This window comes from Desmodus rotundus, chromosome 3 (assembly GCF_022682495.2).
Source record: "Desmodus rotundus isolate HL8 chromosome 3, HLdesRot8A.1, whole genome shotgun sequence".
In the NCBI taxonomy this organism is placed as follows: domain Eukaryota; kingdom Metazoa; phylum Chordata; class Mammalia; order Chiroptera; family Phyllostomidae; genus Desmodus; species Desmodus rotundus.
Window position 1 is genome coordinate 150,527,559 of NC_071389.1, and position 19,399 is coordinate 150,546,957.

The 19,399-nt window shown below is 38.5% G+C and overlaps 1 protein-coding gene across 6 annotated transcripts in view; it reads left to right on the plus strand.

Annotated features, from left to right (window-relative positions):
• Positions 1-17,902, plus strand: part of CBX5 (chromobox 5) — a 38,204-nt gene extending 20,302 nt beyond the window's left edge. For all 6 annotated transcript variants that reach the window (XM_024575565.4, XM_045184162.3, XM_045184161.3 and 3 more), the window contains 3 exons: positions 2,902-3,088; positions 7,521-7,621; positions 10,380-17,902. In XM_024575565.4, the coding sequence (XP_024431333.1) occupies positions 2,902-3,088; positions 7,521-7,621; positions 10,380-10,530 (439 nt within the window). In that variant the 3' untranslated portion in view covers positions 10,531-17,902. The remainder of the gene's footprint in view (positions 1-2,901; positions 3,089-7,520; positions 7,622-10,379) is intronic.
• The last annotated feature ends 1,497 nt before the right edge of the window (positions 17,903-19,399 follow it).

The window sequence follows — 19,399 nt, forward strand, 5'->3', positions numbered from 1 at the left end:
AATCCACGGAGCCACACCAGCCAGGATACATGTGTAATTTTAAATTTTGGGGTGGCCACAGAAAAATAAAGTGAAATTAATTTTAATAATATGTTTTATTTAACACAATATACAAAGTGGTATTTCAACAATAATTAATTTTAAAATTGTTGAGATATTTTAAATTATTTTTTTATACTAAGTCTTCAAAATTTGATGTGTATTTTACCTTTTAGTAACACGTCTCAGTCCAGACTTGTCACATTTCAAATGCTCAGTAGTCACATATTGAACATCACAGCTTTAAAGTGTAGGACTTAAATATACTAAAAGATTCAATGTTTTGACAGTACCTTTGGACAAGGCATGAATCAGGAGCCTTTGGAACATACTTAAGGTGATTTCATTGTGTGAATCAAAGTTTCTTATCTGGAACACTGTTTTAGGTGGAACAGTTTGTGTACTCTAGGATGCTTAACACTAAAGGTGAGTAACATAGCAATCAGAATAGGCCCTCCGTATTTCTAGAGAAAGATAAAAGAGGGAAAGAAAAGGCTTGGGGTAGACAGATTAAGCATTTGTCCTTTGTCAGAAATGCCCAGGATTTCATTAAAGACTGAAACAAATTTTGCCCCTTCACCATTGTCTGTATCTAAGTAGCTATTGTTTGCTAGGCAGTGGTCAGGTTCTACTTTGGTTGATATACTGTAGAAACAGCAATATCATTATGGTTGGAAAAGTGATAATCCTGTTACAGCACTGGCTTTTTGTTCCATGAAAAGAAACGCTCCTACCCCTATATCTAGTGTTGGCATGCCTTTGATTTTGGTACCTTAATTTCTTCTGGGATAGTAAACTATATATTTGGGAAAGGTTACTCTATGAGGAGATATATATATATATATATATACACACACACACACACATACTGCAAAGGGTCTATGAACAAGAGGCTTTTCTTGTTTTAGCTCAAATGATTTAAAAATAAATTTTGTCTCATTCTTCAAGCTACTTTTGCAGAACGTTGTTTAAGTCTAGAATAAATACCTCAATTTTTCATTGTTGTTTTTTATTTGAGTCATGTCTTACGTTTAAACCATTCCTGTATAAAGGTACCTTACTTTAAAAATAAAAACAATACAATATCTAAAATGGATAGTACATAAAAATGTTCCCAAGTCAGTGAGGGTATTGTAGAAATTGCTTTTCTGATATGTTTATGGGTGCATTTTATCTTATTCATTTTTAAATATTTTATTTATTTTTAAAATATTTAGTTAGTTTTTGAGAGAGGGTAAGGGAGAGAGGGTAATAAATATCAATGTGTCATTGCCCCTCACACACCCCTCACTCTGGGGATCTAGCCTGCAACCCAGGCATGTGCCTTGACTGGGAATTGAGCCAGCAACCCTTTGGTTCACAGGCCAGTGATCAATCCACTAAGCCACTCCAGCTAGTGTTATAGGTGTATTTTAATATAAACTAGTCCTTAAATAGAACCAAAAGAATATTTGTCACTGGCTAGGAATGAAGAAGATGCCTGGTTTAGTTTTTCTCAAATAGGTACATTTCTTGTTTGATTTCATAAGCTTATGATGGAGTTGGGGGTTTGGTTTTCTAAAATCCATGCCAGGAATACAGAGAACAACTGTGAATACCAACTATTTGTTGACCTCATAATAGGACTCCCTTGATCTAGGTTTAATTAGACCCAACTATTTAGTTTGGGGGTTGTTTGTTTTTTTAGTTTACTTATTAATATAACAATGTATTTTTGACTACCTAGTGACAGTAGACTTGAATCCAGATCATTGTACTACACTTCCCACTTCTGAGTCTTCTCTGTATGGTTTTTCTCTATTCTAATGATTTAAGCCTTTACTGCTTTTTTTCTAAGTAACTATTTCTAATCCTCCAAAAATAGGTTGACATTTCTTCAAAATATAAGTAACATCTAACCCGGGGGGGTGCGGGAAGAGCTGTATGATTTATTAGAGTGTCTTCTCATGATTTGCATAGATAATTATATGTAGATGGTTATATGTATGAAATCACATTATTTTGCCATTTTTGAAGAAGAATTCATATTTGAGGTTTTAACAGTTTTATCAAGGAATAGTTTACAACCTGTAAATATCATTCATTGAAAGTGTAAAATTCAGTAATTTTTTTTATCTCATCTGAGGATATGTTTATTGATTTGAGAGAAACATCAATGTGAGAGAGAAACATTGATTGGTTTCCTCCCACATGAACCCTGATTGGGGCTCAAACCCGTGATCTTTTGGTATATGGGACAATGCTCCAGCCAACTGAGCTGCCTGGACAGGGCCTCTTTTGTTTTTTTTTTTTTAAGTAAATTTATAGAGTTGTGCAACCATTTCCACACTCTAGTTTTAGAACATTTCCATAACCTCCCCAAATTTCCATGAGCCCATATGAGGTTAATCCGAAGACCCAGCCCCCTTATCAGGGAGCCACTGATCTGTTTCTAAATTTGTCTTTCCTAGACATTTCATATAAATGGAATCAGACAATATATAGTCTTTTGCATCTGGTTTCTTTTGTTTTAAATAAATAATGTTTTTGAGGTTTTTCCATGTTGTAGCATGTATTAATTAGTATTGTGGGGTCTTTTGTTGCTTAATAGTATAGTTCGTTATAAGGATATACCACATTTTGTTTATCCAGTCACCAGCTCATGGATATTTAAATTGTTTGACTTTTGGCTATTAAAATGCTAATTTTTTTGCAGATGTATATTTAAAATTTTTTTTTTTTGATAAATTCCTAGGATCAAATTTTTTATCTCCTTAGTGTAGGGTTTCTTTCCTAATTTTGTGTACTTGTCCTCTTTAAACTAAGGCATTGGATTTTCCCCCATCTTACTGTTTTCCTTTTTTCTCTGTTCTTCTTGCCCAGGGAGCACAATACTTGGGAACCTGAGAAAAATTTGGATTGCCCTGAGCTAATTTCTGAGTTTATGAAAAAGTATAAGAAGATGAAGGAGGGTGAAAATAACAAACCCAGGGAAAAATCAGAAAGTAACAAGAGGAAATCCAGTTTCTCGAACAGTGCTGATGATATCAAATCTAAAAAAAAGAGAGAGGTAAGCTTTCCCCCTTTTTCCACATACTGTTCTTTTGCCACCTCAACCCCTGCATCACCCCCCCAAAAAGCCTGATTTTGTTTTATTTCTGTTGTAAGGATGGGCCCACAAGGTAAAATTGTTGAACAAAAGAACTTCCAGGGAGGTCTGTTAATTAAGTACAGCGCCCCCTCCTGGCTGAATGAGAAATGTAATATATGTACACTGAGTTGTAATAAGGTACCAAAATTAAATCCCTATAAAACATTCAGCCACTCTATGTCTTCTCTAAAGTAGAAGGCTAAGCTATCTTAGAGAACAAGGGTCTTTGGTTAATATTTTAAGAATACAAAAGGGCTTAAAATATTTACCACTTTTTTTCTTCTTGTTCCAAAGATAGCACTTACATTTTTTTCCTTTTTCTTTTTTTTTTTTAAACATGGAACACTTCATGAATTTCTCATCCAATTTTAGTATACATGCTGTTGAAGCGAGCACAGCCCTTATTTTCAATCCTTTATATTCTTTTTTTCATTGAGGTGAAATTCACATAACATACCATTAACCGTTTTAAAGTATACAGTTCAGTGAACATGTATATTCTCTTTTGATTTTTTTAAAATGTGCTTCACATAAGAAATTAATTTTTATCATTTTAAATCTTATTGTTCAGTTTTGGAAGTGAAATTTTGGTTTGATTCAGTTGCTTTAGTCCTTTTGATCTTTAGGTCTCGAGTAACTCACATAAGCACTTAGTTCCTCCTTAAAAATTTTTTTTTACTGATCTAATTTAATTAATTTTTTAAAAGATTTCACTTATTTAGTTTTAGAGAGAGGTTAAGGGAGGGAGAGAGGGAGAGAAACATCAATATGTGGTTGCCTCTCGCATGCCCCCTACTAGGGACCTGGCCTGAAACCCAGGCATGTGCCCTGACCAGGAATTGAATTGGCTTTTCGGTTTACAGGACGACACCCAACCCACTGAACCACACCGATCAGGGCTATTTATTGATTTGAGAGAGACAGAGACAGAGAACATGGATTTGTGGTCCACTTATTTATGCATTCATTGGTTGATTCTTGTATGTGCCCTGACTGGGGATTGAACCCGCGATCTTGGTGTATCAGGATGACAACTCTACACAACTGAGCTACTCGGCCAGGGCATTATTGCCTCTTTTTTCACCTATTATCTTTTCCATCTGTGCACATACATACACTCCCTTCCAGCTTCCACTCCTTTTCTTTATTTCAAGGTTGTGAAGCCTTTTGTGGTGAAGGATGTATTGTACCCTTAAAGTTTAATAAAATAAAAGCATAATTCTATATCTGAATCTTCTAGCATAACTGTCATAAGTATCCCTATTTATCTTCATTCTGCTTGGATACCCATCTTTCTAGAGCATTAGTTCTCAGATTTGGCTGCACATCAGAACCACAGGGGTAGAGTAGGGGGCAGTTTTAAAAACCTTCAGAGCTCGAAATATACCCCAGACCAGTTATATTCAAATTTCTATGGGTTGGACCTATGCATCAGTATTTTATAAAGACTTTTACATAAATGATTCCTGGTCTCCATAGGAGAGAAAATGGAAGACCAGTTTTCCCAAAAGGATTGCTATAAGAGTGAAAGATTGGAGTGAATGTCCTTTTCACTGCAAGTGAAAAAGGACTCTGGGTTTGTGTCTGTCTCCTTGTTTCCCTCATTCATTTTATTTTTTAAATTTTTTTTAAAAATTTATTTTTTGATTTTTAGACAAAGGGGCAGGGAGGGAAAAAGAAAAGTAGAGAAACATCAGTGTGTGGTTGCCTCTCGTGTGTGTCCTACTGGGGACCTGGCCCACAACCCAGGCATGTGCCCTGCCTGGGAATCGAACCAGCAACCCTCTGGTTTGCAGGCCTGCGCTCAATCCACTGAGCCACACCAGCCAGGACTAATTTTATTTTTAACCTCATTTTTAAAACTGCCCTATTCTAGTGAGTGTGTATATCATTATGATAAACTACTGATAAAGAATTTAAGAATGCCTTCCCTTCTCTAAGGAGCTAAGATTAAGTTTGTTTTTTTCTTTTTTAAATTTATTGGGGTAACATTGGTTAATAACATATATGTTTCAGGTGTACAATTTAATTTTTTTTCATTAGTCCTTTGGAATCTGGCTTTTGTCATTTGATTACTTTTCCAGTTAAGAGACCAAAAAATAACACAGTGTGAGATTTCTAACTAGCCATTTATGACATATAGTGTGTCCTTCCTCAACATAAGGTTTTGTCCTATTAAAAAGGAGCAGTCTGGGTTAGAGCCACTGGCCAATGCAGAGAGCGTTGTTCCTAGGCCAGGTTCTGATGCTGCTGACCTTGAAAAACACCCCCCACATGTCTCTTACATTGTAATAATGTTCATCTGGGGCCTCTGACAGCATTCTCAACAGTGCTGGTGGCTGTCAGCTAGGCAGCTAGGAAGATAGGTGATTGTATGTTTTAAAGGTACGGAGGGGGTTGCATTTTTTTTTAAGACCACCAAAGAAAAAATTTGTTAGTCGGCATTATGCCTGATTTAAGATTACTGCTTGTGTGATGATTTTAGCATTTTCCTCACCTCATCTCCTTTTCAGAAACTTGAACATTTTTCTTCCCTTCCCTCCCTGTGTGGAAAACCTGTTTTCAGCCGCCAACTATGATTTACAACTCCCTTCATGTGCCAGCATTCCAGCTGTGAGCAGCTGTGTGCACATCTGGGAACCTCCTCTGCTTAAGGGCCCCCAAAAGAGCCTATGTTTTTGAGTCAGTATCTCTCCTGATCCATGCATGAAATTTCCTTCCCGGTGTGGGTTCTGGTATCTTTGGGGACCACCTGGACCCTGACTGTTTTTTCTCAGAAGAAAGCAAGGTGAAAGTCAAATCAGAGACTTTATTATGAAAATCAAACATCAGATATTAGTTTATTTTCATAGTCTTTATCTTCCATAATAAGGTTTTTAAAATTGCATGCTTTTTTTCCCTGGCTGGTGTGGCTCAGTGGATTGAGTGCCGACCTGTGAATCAAAGAGTCATCCGTTCGATTCCCAGTCTAGGACACATGCCTGGGTTGCAGGCCAGGTCCCCTGTGTGGGATGTGCAAGAAGCAACCATATATTGATATATCTCTCCCTCTCTTTCTCCCTCCCTTCCCCTCTCTAAAAATAAATAAATAAAATCTTTTTAAAAATAAAATACATCAATTAAAAAAATTACCTTCTTTTCCCCTGGCTGTTGTGGCTCAGTGGGTTTGAGTGCCAGCCTACCAACCAATGAAGGTCACCAGTTCATTCCCAGTCAGGGCACATTATTGAGTTGCTGGCCAGGTACCTGGGAGGGGCATGTGAGAGGCAACAGATTGAGATGTTTCTCTCACTCTCTTTCTAAAAATAAATAAGTGAAATTTTTAAAATTACCAGCTTTGTATAAAATTTTGCCATTTTGTTCTCACCAGTGCCATCACACTTGAATCAGACCCTGTGCTCCTTATCTAGACTGCATGATTGTATTCTGACCAAATTTGAATACTTCCCTAGAGAATAATCACTTTGTTTGTTTTAAATTACTGTCCAGTTCTGTTCTCAAATGCCAATGACTCATCCACATCCAGAGCAGATAGACACAGACCAGGGTCTCATCTCCAAATGCATGGGTAATTGCAGTTTGTGACCTCTGAAAGAAATTTGTTTTTTTATGGTACTTCCTTAAATCATTGTTATCTCTGATCTTTCATATGTAGAGATGACTATGTGAAAAGAAGTATTAAAAATATTAGTTAGTGTTAAGGTAAACTAAAAGTCTGAAAAAATAAAGACCGAGAAGTGTGGAGAAATTTATAATGTGAAAAGGGTTTAGTTTGGGTAAACATGGACTTGATTCATGGACTTGTTTATCATTTCAGAAGCCATTTAAGGGTAGTCAATTTATATCATTACGGAGATTGGATTAGAGGAGTTCCCAGATGATGACTCCAGAATATTTTAATGGATATTAAAGAGTTTTAGGGGCCACTCTTAATCTTGAAGGGATATTGGAGGGATAACTGCATCTTCTTGCAAACATTTTTTGGCATCACTGTCACTGGATGATCTAGTTTAGTATTTCTTAAGTTTTAAGAATTTTATGAATTGTGACGAAAATGGTTGTCAGGTAAGCCCTGACCAGTCAGTGTAGGTCAGTTGGTTGGGCATCCTTCTGCAAAGTGACAGGTCACTGGTTCGATTCCCGGTCAGGGCACATGCCCAGGTTGTGTGCCTGGTACTCAATTGGGGCATGTGTCAAGTGGCAACCGATTGATGTTTCTTTCCCTCCTTTTTCCTCTCTCTAAAAATAAATAAAGTCTTTTTAAAAAATGATATCAGGTGATATTAAATTAGATTGTGCTTTTTCAAGCTGAGAGGGACATTTTTAACATTTCTTTATCTTCTGTTTGTAGCAAAGCAATGATATTGCTCGGGGCTTTGAGAGAGGACTGGAACCAGAAAAGATCATTGGGGCGACAGATTCCTGTGGTGATTTAATGTTCCTAATGAAATGGTGAGAGAGATCAGGTTTTAGTTTATAATTATGTGTGTGGCGGGGGGAGTTGGCCAGTGACTTGAGTTTGTATGGAAGTTAGGGAAGACTATTCCCTAACCAAGAATTTTGGTTGTCGAGGATCTTTTAGACACCAGCTGTCGGTATTAAATAGGAATTATGGCATGGAATGAATTCAAGACACTCTCAGGCTTTGGTACTACGCCAAATTATGTGATATTAGTCCAAATACCAGAAAAGGGTAGATTTTAGGTAGGAAACATACAAATGTGACCTAACCATTTTATTACAGGGTTCTGAATCATTTACAGTCAGACCATGAGCTGGTGGCTATGGGATAGGAGTTGCTTAAGGCTTTTTGCCATCAACTGAAGACCAGGACCAGTGAATAATGTCTAAAAGAGAAAGATAATCTGAACAAAAAGCACTAAGAATAATACTGGCCAAAGCACAAGTTATTTCATCCGGTAGAGGGAATGGCTCTTACAGGAGAGTGTAGTTACTTCCCCTCAATTTGGTTTCTAAAAGACAGGGTGATTTATGGTCTGGCCCCCACTGCCTCCGGTATTCATGTGTTCTGAGCTTAATGATTTATGTTTGGTGTCTAAATAGAGTGTTCATGCTATGGTGCCACTAAGGAAGCTAATTACCTTAAATGTTGTATAATCAAAAGGTTTAACATTTTATTTGATCAAAATTTTCCTGGTAAATGACTCAAAAGCCTATTTTTGAAGAATCACTATACACTTTCAGAAATGAGGAGCTGTATTGACTGATTTTCCCACTCAGTTGTATGTGTTACTTATGATTTATAGTCTCATGATTATATATGTGTTACTTATGATTTATAGTTACTTATGATTAACTAGCTTTTTCCATCATATTCCAAATTTGAGTATCTTCTCTGAACTGTGGGTTTCCCCCCTTCTCTTCTCACCCATAATACTTATCTCTATGAATTAAACATCTCAGTTCTCTAAACAAGGAGGTAGTTGTCTTTGCTCACATCTCAGTGGAATATTTTTTTCAAACTATAAGAGAAAGTTTATTTAGAAAGTCACAGAGGTAGAAGTTAGCGGTAGAAGAAGTGTGCTCAGGAGACTAGTTATAGAGGCAAAAGAAGTGTCCTTGGAGCTTAGGGGAGAGAAAGGTTAAGGTAACGTGCTTTGGGGTCTTGGGGAAAAGGTGCAAGGGAGAGCTGGCTGGGTTCTCCATCCTAAGGGCTTTTAGGGGAGATTTTAGGTTGAGTCCCAGGGGAGGATCTCAATAGAATATTTACCAGAGTTCCAGGCATGTCCTTTTAGGGCCATGGTCTTGACTGATTGGTTGGCACCAGGGCAGGGGTTCATTAGTCTTTGCAGCTGGTCTTGATGTCAGTCATGGCATCCCTGGTCTGCTTTTGCTACTTTTCTGGGCCTGGAGCTGAAACACAACTGAGGTCTAGATGTTATCCCTAGGGATTAATGCTTACGGGAGTGGTCATGCAAGGGCTTGTAGGGGGGTCCTATGAGGCCATTATTCTGCTCCTTTTCAGTGGAATTCTGATTTTTTTTTTTTTCCTTGATTTGGAATCCTGGTTAAGGAACTTGTTAGATTTTTTTGTTATGCATTGTAGTAGAGCCTCTCTAACTCAGATAACTAAAATTCACAGCTAATTCCCACATTTCATTTTAGTACTAGGTTATACATTTTTCCTACTTTCCCTTTTATAAATACAGTTTCTGACTTAAATTTCTGTTTTCTTACTGTTCCAATCCACAGTTCTGACCAAAAAGATAAAGAATGTTTAAAAGGCCACAAGATGAGGAAGGTTAGGACACTTTCACTTAGATGATCCAGAAACTGGATTGATCAATTTACGCATAAGCAGTAGGGGTGAATGTAGGTTTGATTGTGTGTTCACTCACATATTCATACATACAAATTAAAATTACGGGAGCAGAGTTTATATAATTTAATTTTCAGCCTTTTGATTAAGTCTGCTATGTTTTCCAACTAAATTCTAGCTGTGAAGATTTCTGTTTCTGTGTGATGTGGTAGTTAACTGATACTCATTGATACAGTTGTCCCCCCTTCTCTGTGGTGGATATATTCCAATCCCGTCACCCCCACCTCCAGCCAGCCCAGTGGATGCCTGAAAACTGCCTATAGTATGGAACTCTATATGTATTACATTTTTTCTTATGCATACATACCAATGGTAAATTTTAATTTGTAAATTAGGCACAAAGTAAGAGATTAACAACAATAACTAATGATAAAATAGAACAGTATACTTCAATCACAGTTATATGATCTCTCTCTTCTCGTGATATCTTTATGTATAGCATAGATACATTGGACAAAGGGATGATTTACATCCTGGGCAGGACAACATGAAATTTCATCATGCTGCTCAGAACAGAATAAAATTTAAAACTAAGGAATTGTTTATTTCTGGAATTTTCCATTTACTATTTGTAGACCACAGTTGGCCTTGGTTAACAAACCGCTAAAAGCAAAACTACAGGTGAGGGGGGAACTACCATAATTTAATTCATTTACTTAATTTCTCCTTGAAAACATTGAACTGGACCCCAATAATTAAAAAAAAAATTTTTTTTAAGGAAAATAACTGGTAGGGTTCTTCTTTTTTGAAATAAGGCTGAAGAGGAAATCAGGTTACCTAAATCCAAATAATGACAGAAACCTGTATTTGGACAAACTTTCACTGTTATTTCCTCTCCTTTTAAGTCTCCTTCCTATTCTTTCTCTCCAGGAAAGACACAGATGAAGCAGACCTGGTCCTTGCAAAAGAAGCTAATGTAAAATGTCCACAGATTGTGATAGCATTTTATGAAGAAAGACTGACGTGGCATGCATATCCCGAGGATGCAGAAAACAAAGAAAAAGAAACAGCGAAGAGCTAAAGGAGGGGCTGGTCTCTGTCATTTCTCTTTGTACATAGTACATTCACTTCCTTGCCTCCTCTCCCTTATACCTACCCCTTCTATCCTAAACATATTCATAAAAAAATGTGCTTATCACTGTGCTCCACAGGAGAAATGTTGGTATTGGTTCTCTTGTAACATAATTGATGGTCTGATTCATGATCAGTGTCTCTCTGTGAAGACCAGGCATTTACATACTGTGTGTAATTCCCACATTTTTTCCTTTGCCCTCATCTCTTTCTTCTACTCCCCTGTGACCTCAAGATAAGTTTTAACTTTTTAATCACCTTAGAGTCTTGATCTTTTCAGGGTTGGTCACTTTTTACATTGGGGGATTTTGTTACAATGATGATGCATTTTGGTTCTTAAAACATGTTGATGACTAGCTAGCCTTTGTTTGTGATGCTGGGATGGAAAAGATGTTGCCCACCTTTTTAAAAAGCCAATCAATCACAACTGCCTACCTGTTGGGGCTTTCCCAACCTCATTCAGCTCTGCCCAGGAATACAGGGTTCCTGGTGTGGACTTCTGGGCCACCCTCTGTAATTCATCCTCGCCCAGCCTCCCAGAATAGCTCCATCCTTTGGAGGAGTTGAAACTTTACATTCAGATTTGTCAAGGCACTCTTTCTTAGCCCCAGGACTTTTGGCTTTGTTCCTTAGCAATACCTGATTCTGCTTCTGCAAGGTGGCATAGTCTGCCATAAAATGGCAAGATTATTAACTGTGGAGTTTTTTAGCTGTTAGTACATGAGGATGATGGGGTAGGATACAATTGTCTTTTTTATCACATATGGTATATATGTATTATTTACTTCCATTCCTCACATTTGGACTATATATTTATGTAGATGTGAGTGTCTGCCTGGTGCTTGCTTGTGCCAAGGTGCTAGGCACCCTCCAACCCTGCCAATCTCTGTGGCCTCCCAAAGCATTCCTGTTAACCAAAGAGGCTTCAAACCTGACTTTCACTTCTCAGTGGACCCAAGTTCCCCCTCCATGCCATTATTTTAATGGGGAATTCTTGGAGGGGAGCCATTGGCAACACTATCAATTTTAAATATTCATAGCATTTATAGTCATAAATGTCGTCTTTGTTGACTCCTGGATTTGCCAAGAGTCCCCAAAGTATTAGTGTGTTCTTCCTTTTTCCACCCTAAAACTCTTACCTGTATCTTTTTAAAAATGCATTTCCATGGAAGACTATTCACCTCAGAGAGTACCAGCCCCTGGCATTACCATGTTGACACAACCTTCTCTCCCTACTCAGCAAAATATTTCCCTTTTAGCTTCCTCCTGTTTTGCCATTATATTGAGAGTTTATTTTTCTGATCATAGCCTGTCTTTGTCTCCGAAGAAATGCCCTACTTTTATTTACTCTTTTTTCCTGTTGGGGGTGGGGTCTAGAGAATCAAGACTAACGTAAGGAAGTAGCAGGGTTTTGAGCATCCTTGTCCTAGCCCAAAGCTGAGGAAATAATAATAAATGCTTGAAATAGCCTTAACTCTAGAGTTCACCAGCCATCAAGGTTATTTTGTTTTGTTGTTGCTTTGATTTTTAAAACAGAGCTGACCAGGAGCAGTCGACCATTTCTAGATTATTCAGAGTAATGAGGGAAATGAATAGATTGCTCTAGTTCACAGATGAGCTGAATAATAAGCAAATCATATACCCATTCATAGCTTTTGTGAACATTACTTCCCTGCTCAGCTGCTGGTTGAATTCTGTATGCTTGTATAAATTATGTCAAAAATTCTACTGCCCTGTTGAAAAGACAGCTGTGGATGCAATGATATGACAGGCTGGAACAAAGAAGATTTTGGTTTGAGTTACCCAGTTAAATCCTTCTGAATGGTAATGTGATTAGGTAAGGACTCATAACCCATACCTCCATTTTCTTTTACTCTCTGAAGAAATTAAAGACCTAGATTAAGTGCTAGATAATTGACAGTTGTTACTGCTAATCTGATGGGCATCTAAAAGAAAGAGTGGTCAGGAAATAGATTTCTCATACAAGTATTCAAGGATACCAATTAACGTACACAAGGATTGGACAAAAGTTAGGCCAGAGCCTCTGAGGAGGTAATCTGGGTCTTGATTTGCAAGTAGAGAAAATGACAGCTTATCCATGTAGCTGATGTGTCTTCTAGGAGCAGCGGGTATGTAAACTACAGTGACCATATTTTTAAAACCAAATTCCAGCATGTGGAGAAAACAATTATTTTGTATTGACAGTGATTCTGAGAAACCGGGGACACATGGTTATCAGGGTTATAGGTAATATTTAAGTTATCCATCAAAATCTGATTTTCTTTTAACAAAATAACCCCAGTATTATCTATTCATCACCCTTTTAATACCTTACTCTTTATTCATCTTTTCCTGTCCACAGTTTATTGAATCAAGGTCTTGTACTGAGTGCCACCTAAAAAACATATGTTTTCTCCCTCTCCCTGCCTGTCCACAGGTGCTTCTATAGGAATGTAGGGAGCCAGAGGCCAATACTGATTTCAGCCATCAGCAGAAAGGAAACCAGATGCCACCCTATTCCTCCATGTTTTGTTAATCCTAAGAAACTGTCTTGGCCCTTGGAGAATTGTATCCTCAAACAGAAACTTGTTTTCATGGGGTTTTCTCCTCTCAGAAGAGTTAGTAGCCATGGGCTAAGCACTTTTAACATCTAGGTCTTAGGTGCTCAGTATGTTTTTCCTGTGTTGAGTCCTTTCGAAACATCTTTTTAATGTTTCTTTAGTAATCAGCATTCAAGGGTCTCCCCTTTCACAGAATGTAATAGAGCTTTGCCCAGCAGAGTCTACTAAGGTCAGTGTAGCTACTTTTCTGAGCCCTGGGCTAGACTGATACCCTCACATTAATATTAGCTATTAGGAACATCAGGCCTAATGGAAACACCCATTTTTAACCTGGAGAGAGCCATATCATTTTTCCTCCTGTAGTCAGTATTTGTCTGCTCAAGGAAGCATTTGGACCTGTGGTGTTCCTTAACACTCAAGTTTTCATGGTCCTTGGCTATCCCCCCATCGTCGTATCTGTGTGTTATTTTTTGTTGTTCATGAAAGGTTGGTTCTGTTCTCATAGCTTGGGCAGTTATTAACTTTTTATTTCTGTTCTGTAGCCATCCTGCTGTGCATTTACTTTATATTCAGGCCAAATTATAGGGCCTTGGGGAACATGCTTGGGATTTTCATCTTGTGATTTTGTTGGATCTATGTTTAGGTCAGCTCACATAAAATACAGAGGGATCTGTATTTGGGTTGGAGAGTGCTTTTCCTTGCCCTTAGGGTTTGAGTTCAGGGGTCTAAAATACTACTTTGCAGTGACATGAGAACCCCAGAAAGGGTTATGTCATTAGATTCAAAATGTAGAAATTGTTTCTTACAAATTACGTTAAAGGAAAAGTTTATTTTTCACCCATGACTCCATGCTTTTGGTTTAGATTTTTAGAGTAAAAATTATAGTGATGTGGTCTGCACCTTTGTAATTGGACCACCAAGCAAGCATGCCTGTAGCAAGAAAGGCCTGGACCCAGTGTATTCCAGTTTTATATTGGCTTTACCACTAATCGTAAAAATTATACATTGAAAAATAGACTTTACCAGCCTTGTATCCAAGAACATATGTTAAGAATTGAGTACCCCCGCCTGATTAATAGTGGCATATTTATATTGAGCCATCCATATCCAGCCACGTTACTATATATTAATATTCAACATTTTTTGGCATAGGGGATACAGAGTTAAAAAAATGCAGTCCCTGACTGCAAAGAACTTTCATACTGGTGTGGGGTAAACTGACTTAATAATTAAGTGTAATGAAACGGATATACATTTCTGATTTGGGGGCAGAGATAGCTGTTGACATAATTTGTGGCTTTAAAGTAGAAGGGTAACAATTGGTTCATATCTGGAATAGATCTGTGACCCTAACTGGCCATACACGGACCACAACAAGGGCTTGCTTTATTCCAGAAAATAAAAATAACTGATGGTTAGTTAGAAAATGCTGCTGTTACTGAGTGAGAACAACAGGTGAGTGGGGATTGAGAACCCAAGATTTTGGTCCCTATTTTAGGCTCTTTGCCAGAGTATTTAATGGTGTAGTTAATCCCTGCTTGTGAATAGTATTACCTGTGTGTTGCAGTTCCAGTTATGTGTTAATTATTGTGGGTTTTGTAACTTTTATTCCTCATGGACATGTTATCAGAGTTGCTCAACCTTTTTCATTTTCTCATCTCTTTTGGAGGAAGTAACATTAGGTTGGCTTTAAGCCTAAAACAGGAATATATTTTGAAATGACAAGAGATTTGCTAAAAAGAAGGCTTGAGGCACATCTGTTAACACCTGGGCATCTATTCTGGGTAGTGTAGTTTTTTTATTCAACACTGCAAGATGGTGATTTCTAAGCAGAGACTTGACTCAATTATGTGGAAACCATCCCAGGAATACACACTCCCTGGGATTTTAGATTTGATCAATTTAGGTGTTGGTCTAGCCTTACCAAGAAACATTCTGACCTTGAGAAATTCTTTAGTTCTGACCGCAAGAAAAAGATACCTTTGTCTGCCTGGATAATTGAGAGTTGACTACTGTTAGAAGTCAGAATCCCCATGAATTAGAACAACTTCTGAAAAATTAAAGTGTGAGGATTCTTTGGATTGCTTCGTAGAAACAATACTAGTTTCTTTTTGCTTGCGCTGGATTTCTTGAATTTTAAACTACCTCATCTTGACTTTCTAGAGTTACTTCAACTTGCCATTGCCTCTTTAACATGCTTCATTTTGTCTGTTTTTTAAGATGGAATTTTTTTCCTGTTCATTGACAGCATGTTCTCTTACCTTTTCATCCCGATCCTCATTTCACCTAATGTTATATTGTTCCTCTGTCAGAGAAATGTTTTTAGTTTAAAATACTATTTTAAGAAAGTGATTCTCCAAATGCTATTTGTCTCTGAGATCAGTAAAAGAAGGAGTTAAAACAAGGTGGTGGGGGAGGGGGCAGAACTACACTAGAGGCAGCCTCCAAGGGAAGAGCCATTAATTAAGACAATTTCAAAGTCAACTGATTGTGATCATTAATGTCACAATAGATCAAAACCTAATTATCACAGTCTAGGTAAGAGCCATCAGTATTAATCAGAAAATCTAATAGGAAACTATTATCAAGAAATTAGGTCAAATTGAATGCAATGAACTTTTTATCTTACCGTCCTGTGGTTTTTGTGTGTGTGATGTCCCCTGGCATTGGCAGGTGTGACCCTCACAGTTGATCCAGGCCCCAGTGGCTAGTTTGTCACACTTTGAGGAGTTCCTAACACAGACTGAACCTGACTGTCATTGCCATTTTAATCAGTCTTGAACCTTATCATCATTTGGACTTGTTCAGTGTGATCAGCAATCAATGAAAAAAGGTTTATATGTAGGTCTTGGAATTGTTGGTCCTTCCAGGAAATAGAGTATCTGTGGTGAACATATACTGTGTGTGTTGATAAATCATTCTTTGAGCTTCTGATATGTGTAGAATCCTGCCACTCTGGCTGCAGTGAGGGGATACAGCTTTAGTATTTGATTCTAAACCAGAGCAGGCTGTGGATTAAGTCCCCACTCTCCCCTACCCCCATGCTAGTTTTAGGATAAGGGTTGTGATTTCTACCAGAATCCACTGTAAATCAAAAGGAGGAAGAAAAAGTGTTTTTCATTTTGCCTCTTTTGTTAAAGTGTTACACCTCTGGTAGGAGGAAAGAATATTACAAGACTAGTTATAGAGAATACCTTATCCCCTTTCTGTGAAATGAAAAGTAGGGGAGTCACCATTTCTATCCTTAATCCTGCACCATTTCTATCCTTAATCCTGAACTGCTTATGAAAGTGCCACAACTCCTGAAGTTAAGCTGAGTCTAGAAAGGTTGGTGAGATGCTGTCTTCTAGGAATTTGGGGGAGGGACCAGAAGCTGCAGAGAGTAGTTGGTGGTGGTGGGATTCCTGTGCTCCTAGTTTAGTCTGTAGAGGATGTTGCTTTTGTCACTGCTGTTGCCAGGCTTTCCCCACCAACCTGCAGCTCAGAGCACTACCAAGACCACTACTGGGAAAATGGTTCTTACCTTCCTGCCTGAGCATGGTCTTGTTTCATTCTGGATTTAGGAATTTGGGTTACTCAGTACAGAACTTTGGGAAATCAGTGTGACTTAGTTCTTCACCTTAATGTTTAAAATGTAATTTTATTTTCAAGACATCCATTTTTTTCAGAAGCAGTTTGTTTCTCCAAGGTTTCTTGCATTATGCTAGGTAAATAATCCTCAGTTAATACTTGTGGGTTGATTGAGTTTATCTAGTTTGCAGAGTGAGGTGTTCTTATTGGCTTCCTTTTGCTCCCAAGTACATCCTAAAAAGTTATGGAACAGAATTGAGTGGGTGCTGACTGTGTGCCAACCTTCTCAACGGATTCATGATGGCTGACCTTGGGCAAGTCACTCCTTTCAATGCCTCAGTTCCCCATCTGTCAAATGGGGGTAATAATACTGACCTACCTCACAGGGGTGTTGTGAGGCATTGTAAATCAAAGTTGATAAAATACTTTAGGATCCTCTGTGGAGGATACTTGGAGCTGAAAACTAGGCCTAATAGAGGATTTAGTCCTCACTGAGCTGTCCCAAGTTTGGAACTACTTAGTGACCTAAGAAAGTTTTCTGCCCCCCACCCCTCATCAAAGCTGCTAGTTCAGATGTTGACAGTGTTTTTGTGAATGTTGGGGTCTTAATAGTCCAGAGTTAGGATGTTTGGGGAGAAGGCACTTAGTATTTTCTACATCTCACATCCACAAAGAGTGGCTGTTTCAGACCCAAGAGCATTGGATTAAGAAGTCGTGAATCAGGGATGCTACTGATTGTTAATCTCTGCAGGTTGGGAATTAAGGTCCTATGCCCCATGGGCTTGGAACACTTGGGCTCTTTCAAGCAAAGCATAGACAGTGGGTTTGACTTACGTTGTTGCTTATCAGTTCCTGAGATGACCCCCAGACAGCTAGGACACTGCTGCCCTGCGTGGTATCTGTACCCAAGCTTCTATCTCCCCACAGGAACCAGCTGGTTCAATTAAAAAAAAAAAAACACTCTAGCCCCCATCAAAAAAGCCACATTGGAAAATATTTTTTTTCTAGTGATATGTTTAATACTCAACTGGGCATTGATACTCTCTAAAGCTTCATCCAATACACTGCATTTGGCCTCTGTCAACTCTCACAGTGTGAACCTGACCTTTTTGTTTTTCCTCCAGTTTGGGAAAACTGGACACCATTTCTGTTTGCCCAGGTGCAGGCTCAAGAGCCTTACTCTCCATCTCAGTTTAGGGGCTCACCCAGATTCTCTTCCCCATACGGCTCTTTCTCCTTTCCCCCTCCTTGGCCCCAGATAGTAACTCATGTAAAAGCACAAGGTCCCGGCCCCCTGCTGCAGTCACATTCTGGTTCTCTGTGTTTTGTGGACTCGGCTCTGTTCACTCAGCGCTGGTGGCCCCAGGTGGTTCTGTGGTGGTCTGGAGAATGGAGAGAGCACAGTCTGGCATCCTGCCAAGTAGTCAGGAGTTGACTTGCCTGTGGCCCATGGTCTTCCCACAAGATGGGATCTGAGAGACTCGAGAGGCTGGGTTTCTCAGTACTCTGTACCATGCTGAGTAGTAAAACAAATCACACTTTGTAGCCAGATTTCTGAGTGGAAAAATGGGAAATTAAATTCCTTATGGACTTTTTGGTTCGTGGGGGAGTATTTGTTATGTCTTGGTTTTATTTCGGCCAAATATGTCTGCTTTTGATTTAAAGAAAATTTTAGGATGTGATTATATATATTATGTTTATAATATATATATCATGCACACACACACACACATATATACACACATTCGCCTTTTAAATATAAATGTTCCAAAGTAAGCAATTTATGTGTTTCCACAACTGACATCCAATGCACACCTCATTCTCCCCCTTTCCACCCTCCTCTTTTTCCCTCTTTTTCATACTCTTGTATTGGTTCTAATAAATGTTTGCTTTTCAAATATGGATCCTGAGTGGTGGTTTGAAGATCTGGGTTTTACACTCACTCCTTCCTTAAATTGGGTCCTGGAATGTCAGCCAGTCACACATACACTTCTCAAAGAGCAGTGAGTTTTGGAGAACAAGAGCTTTTTTCTAAGGGTTGTTGGTCTTTGACTTTATGCAAATAGCCACAGGGTGGTGCAAGCTTAAGGGAAAGAGAGAATGTATGTCCTGTTCCCTACTCTTCCCTGAACCAGTTCAGGTGTATGTTTTCCTGGTGTCCTTGCTTATCTGTTCCCAATAGCTCAGGGAATAAACATTACCTTTCAGGGACCCCTAAAAGAGCCAGCTCCTGGTTATTAGAATTTGTGGAAAGCCACATTGAAAGTCTAAATCAGGTTTGAAAGTCTCAATATGTGGGAGTTTGTAATACAACTATCATTCTGATTTGCTTCATAAATATCAAGGAAACTCCTCTCTGAGCACCACATGGGGGTGGGGGGACAGAGGGCAAGTTGGGTTAGGAGGGGGAAAGAGTATGTAGATGATTGAGAATTTAGTAGGTAGTGTAGGACTGATGTAGTTGTAATGGGGTGGTCAGAAACACAGAAGAGAGAAGTGAGGAAGATACGGGTCCCAGAACCCAGACATCCACCCACTGAGATGTGACTTCTCCGAAGGCTGTGCCCTCTTGTTTCCACCATCTCACCTAATTCTCCCTTCTCATGTTTTCTTCTTACTGCTGAGTTATAGGGTCCCTTCAGTCTAATCTCGTAAAGTCTCATGAAGACATCTGTAGATTGGCTGGTT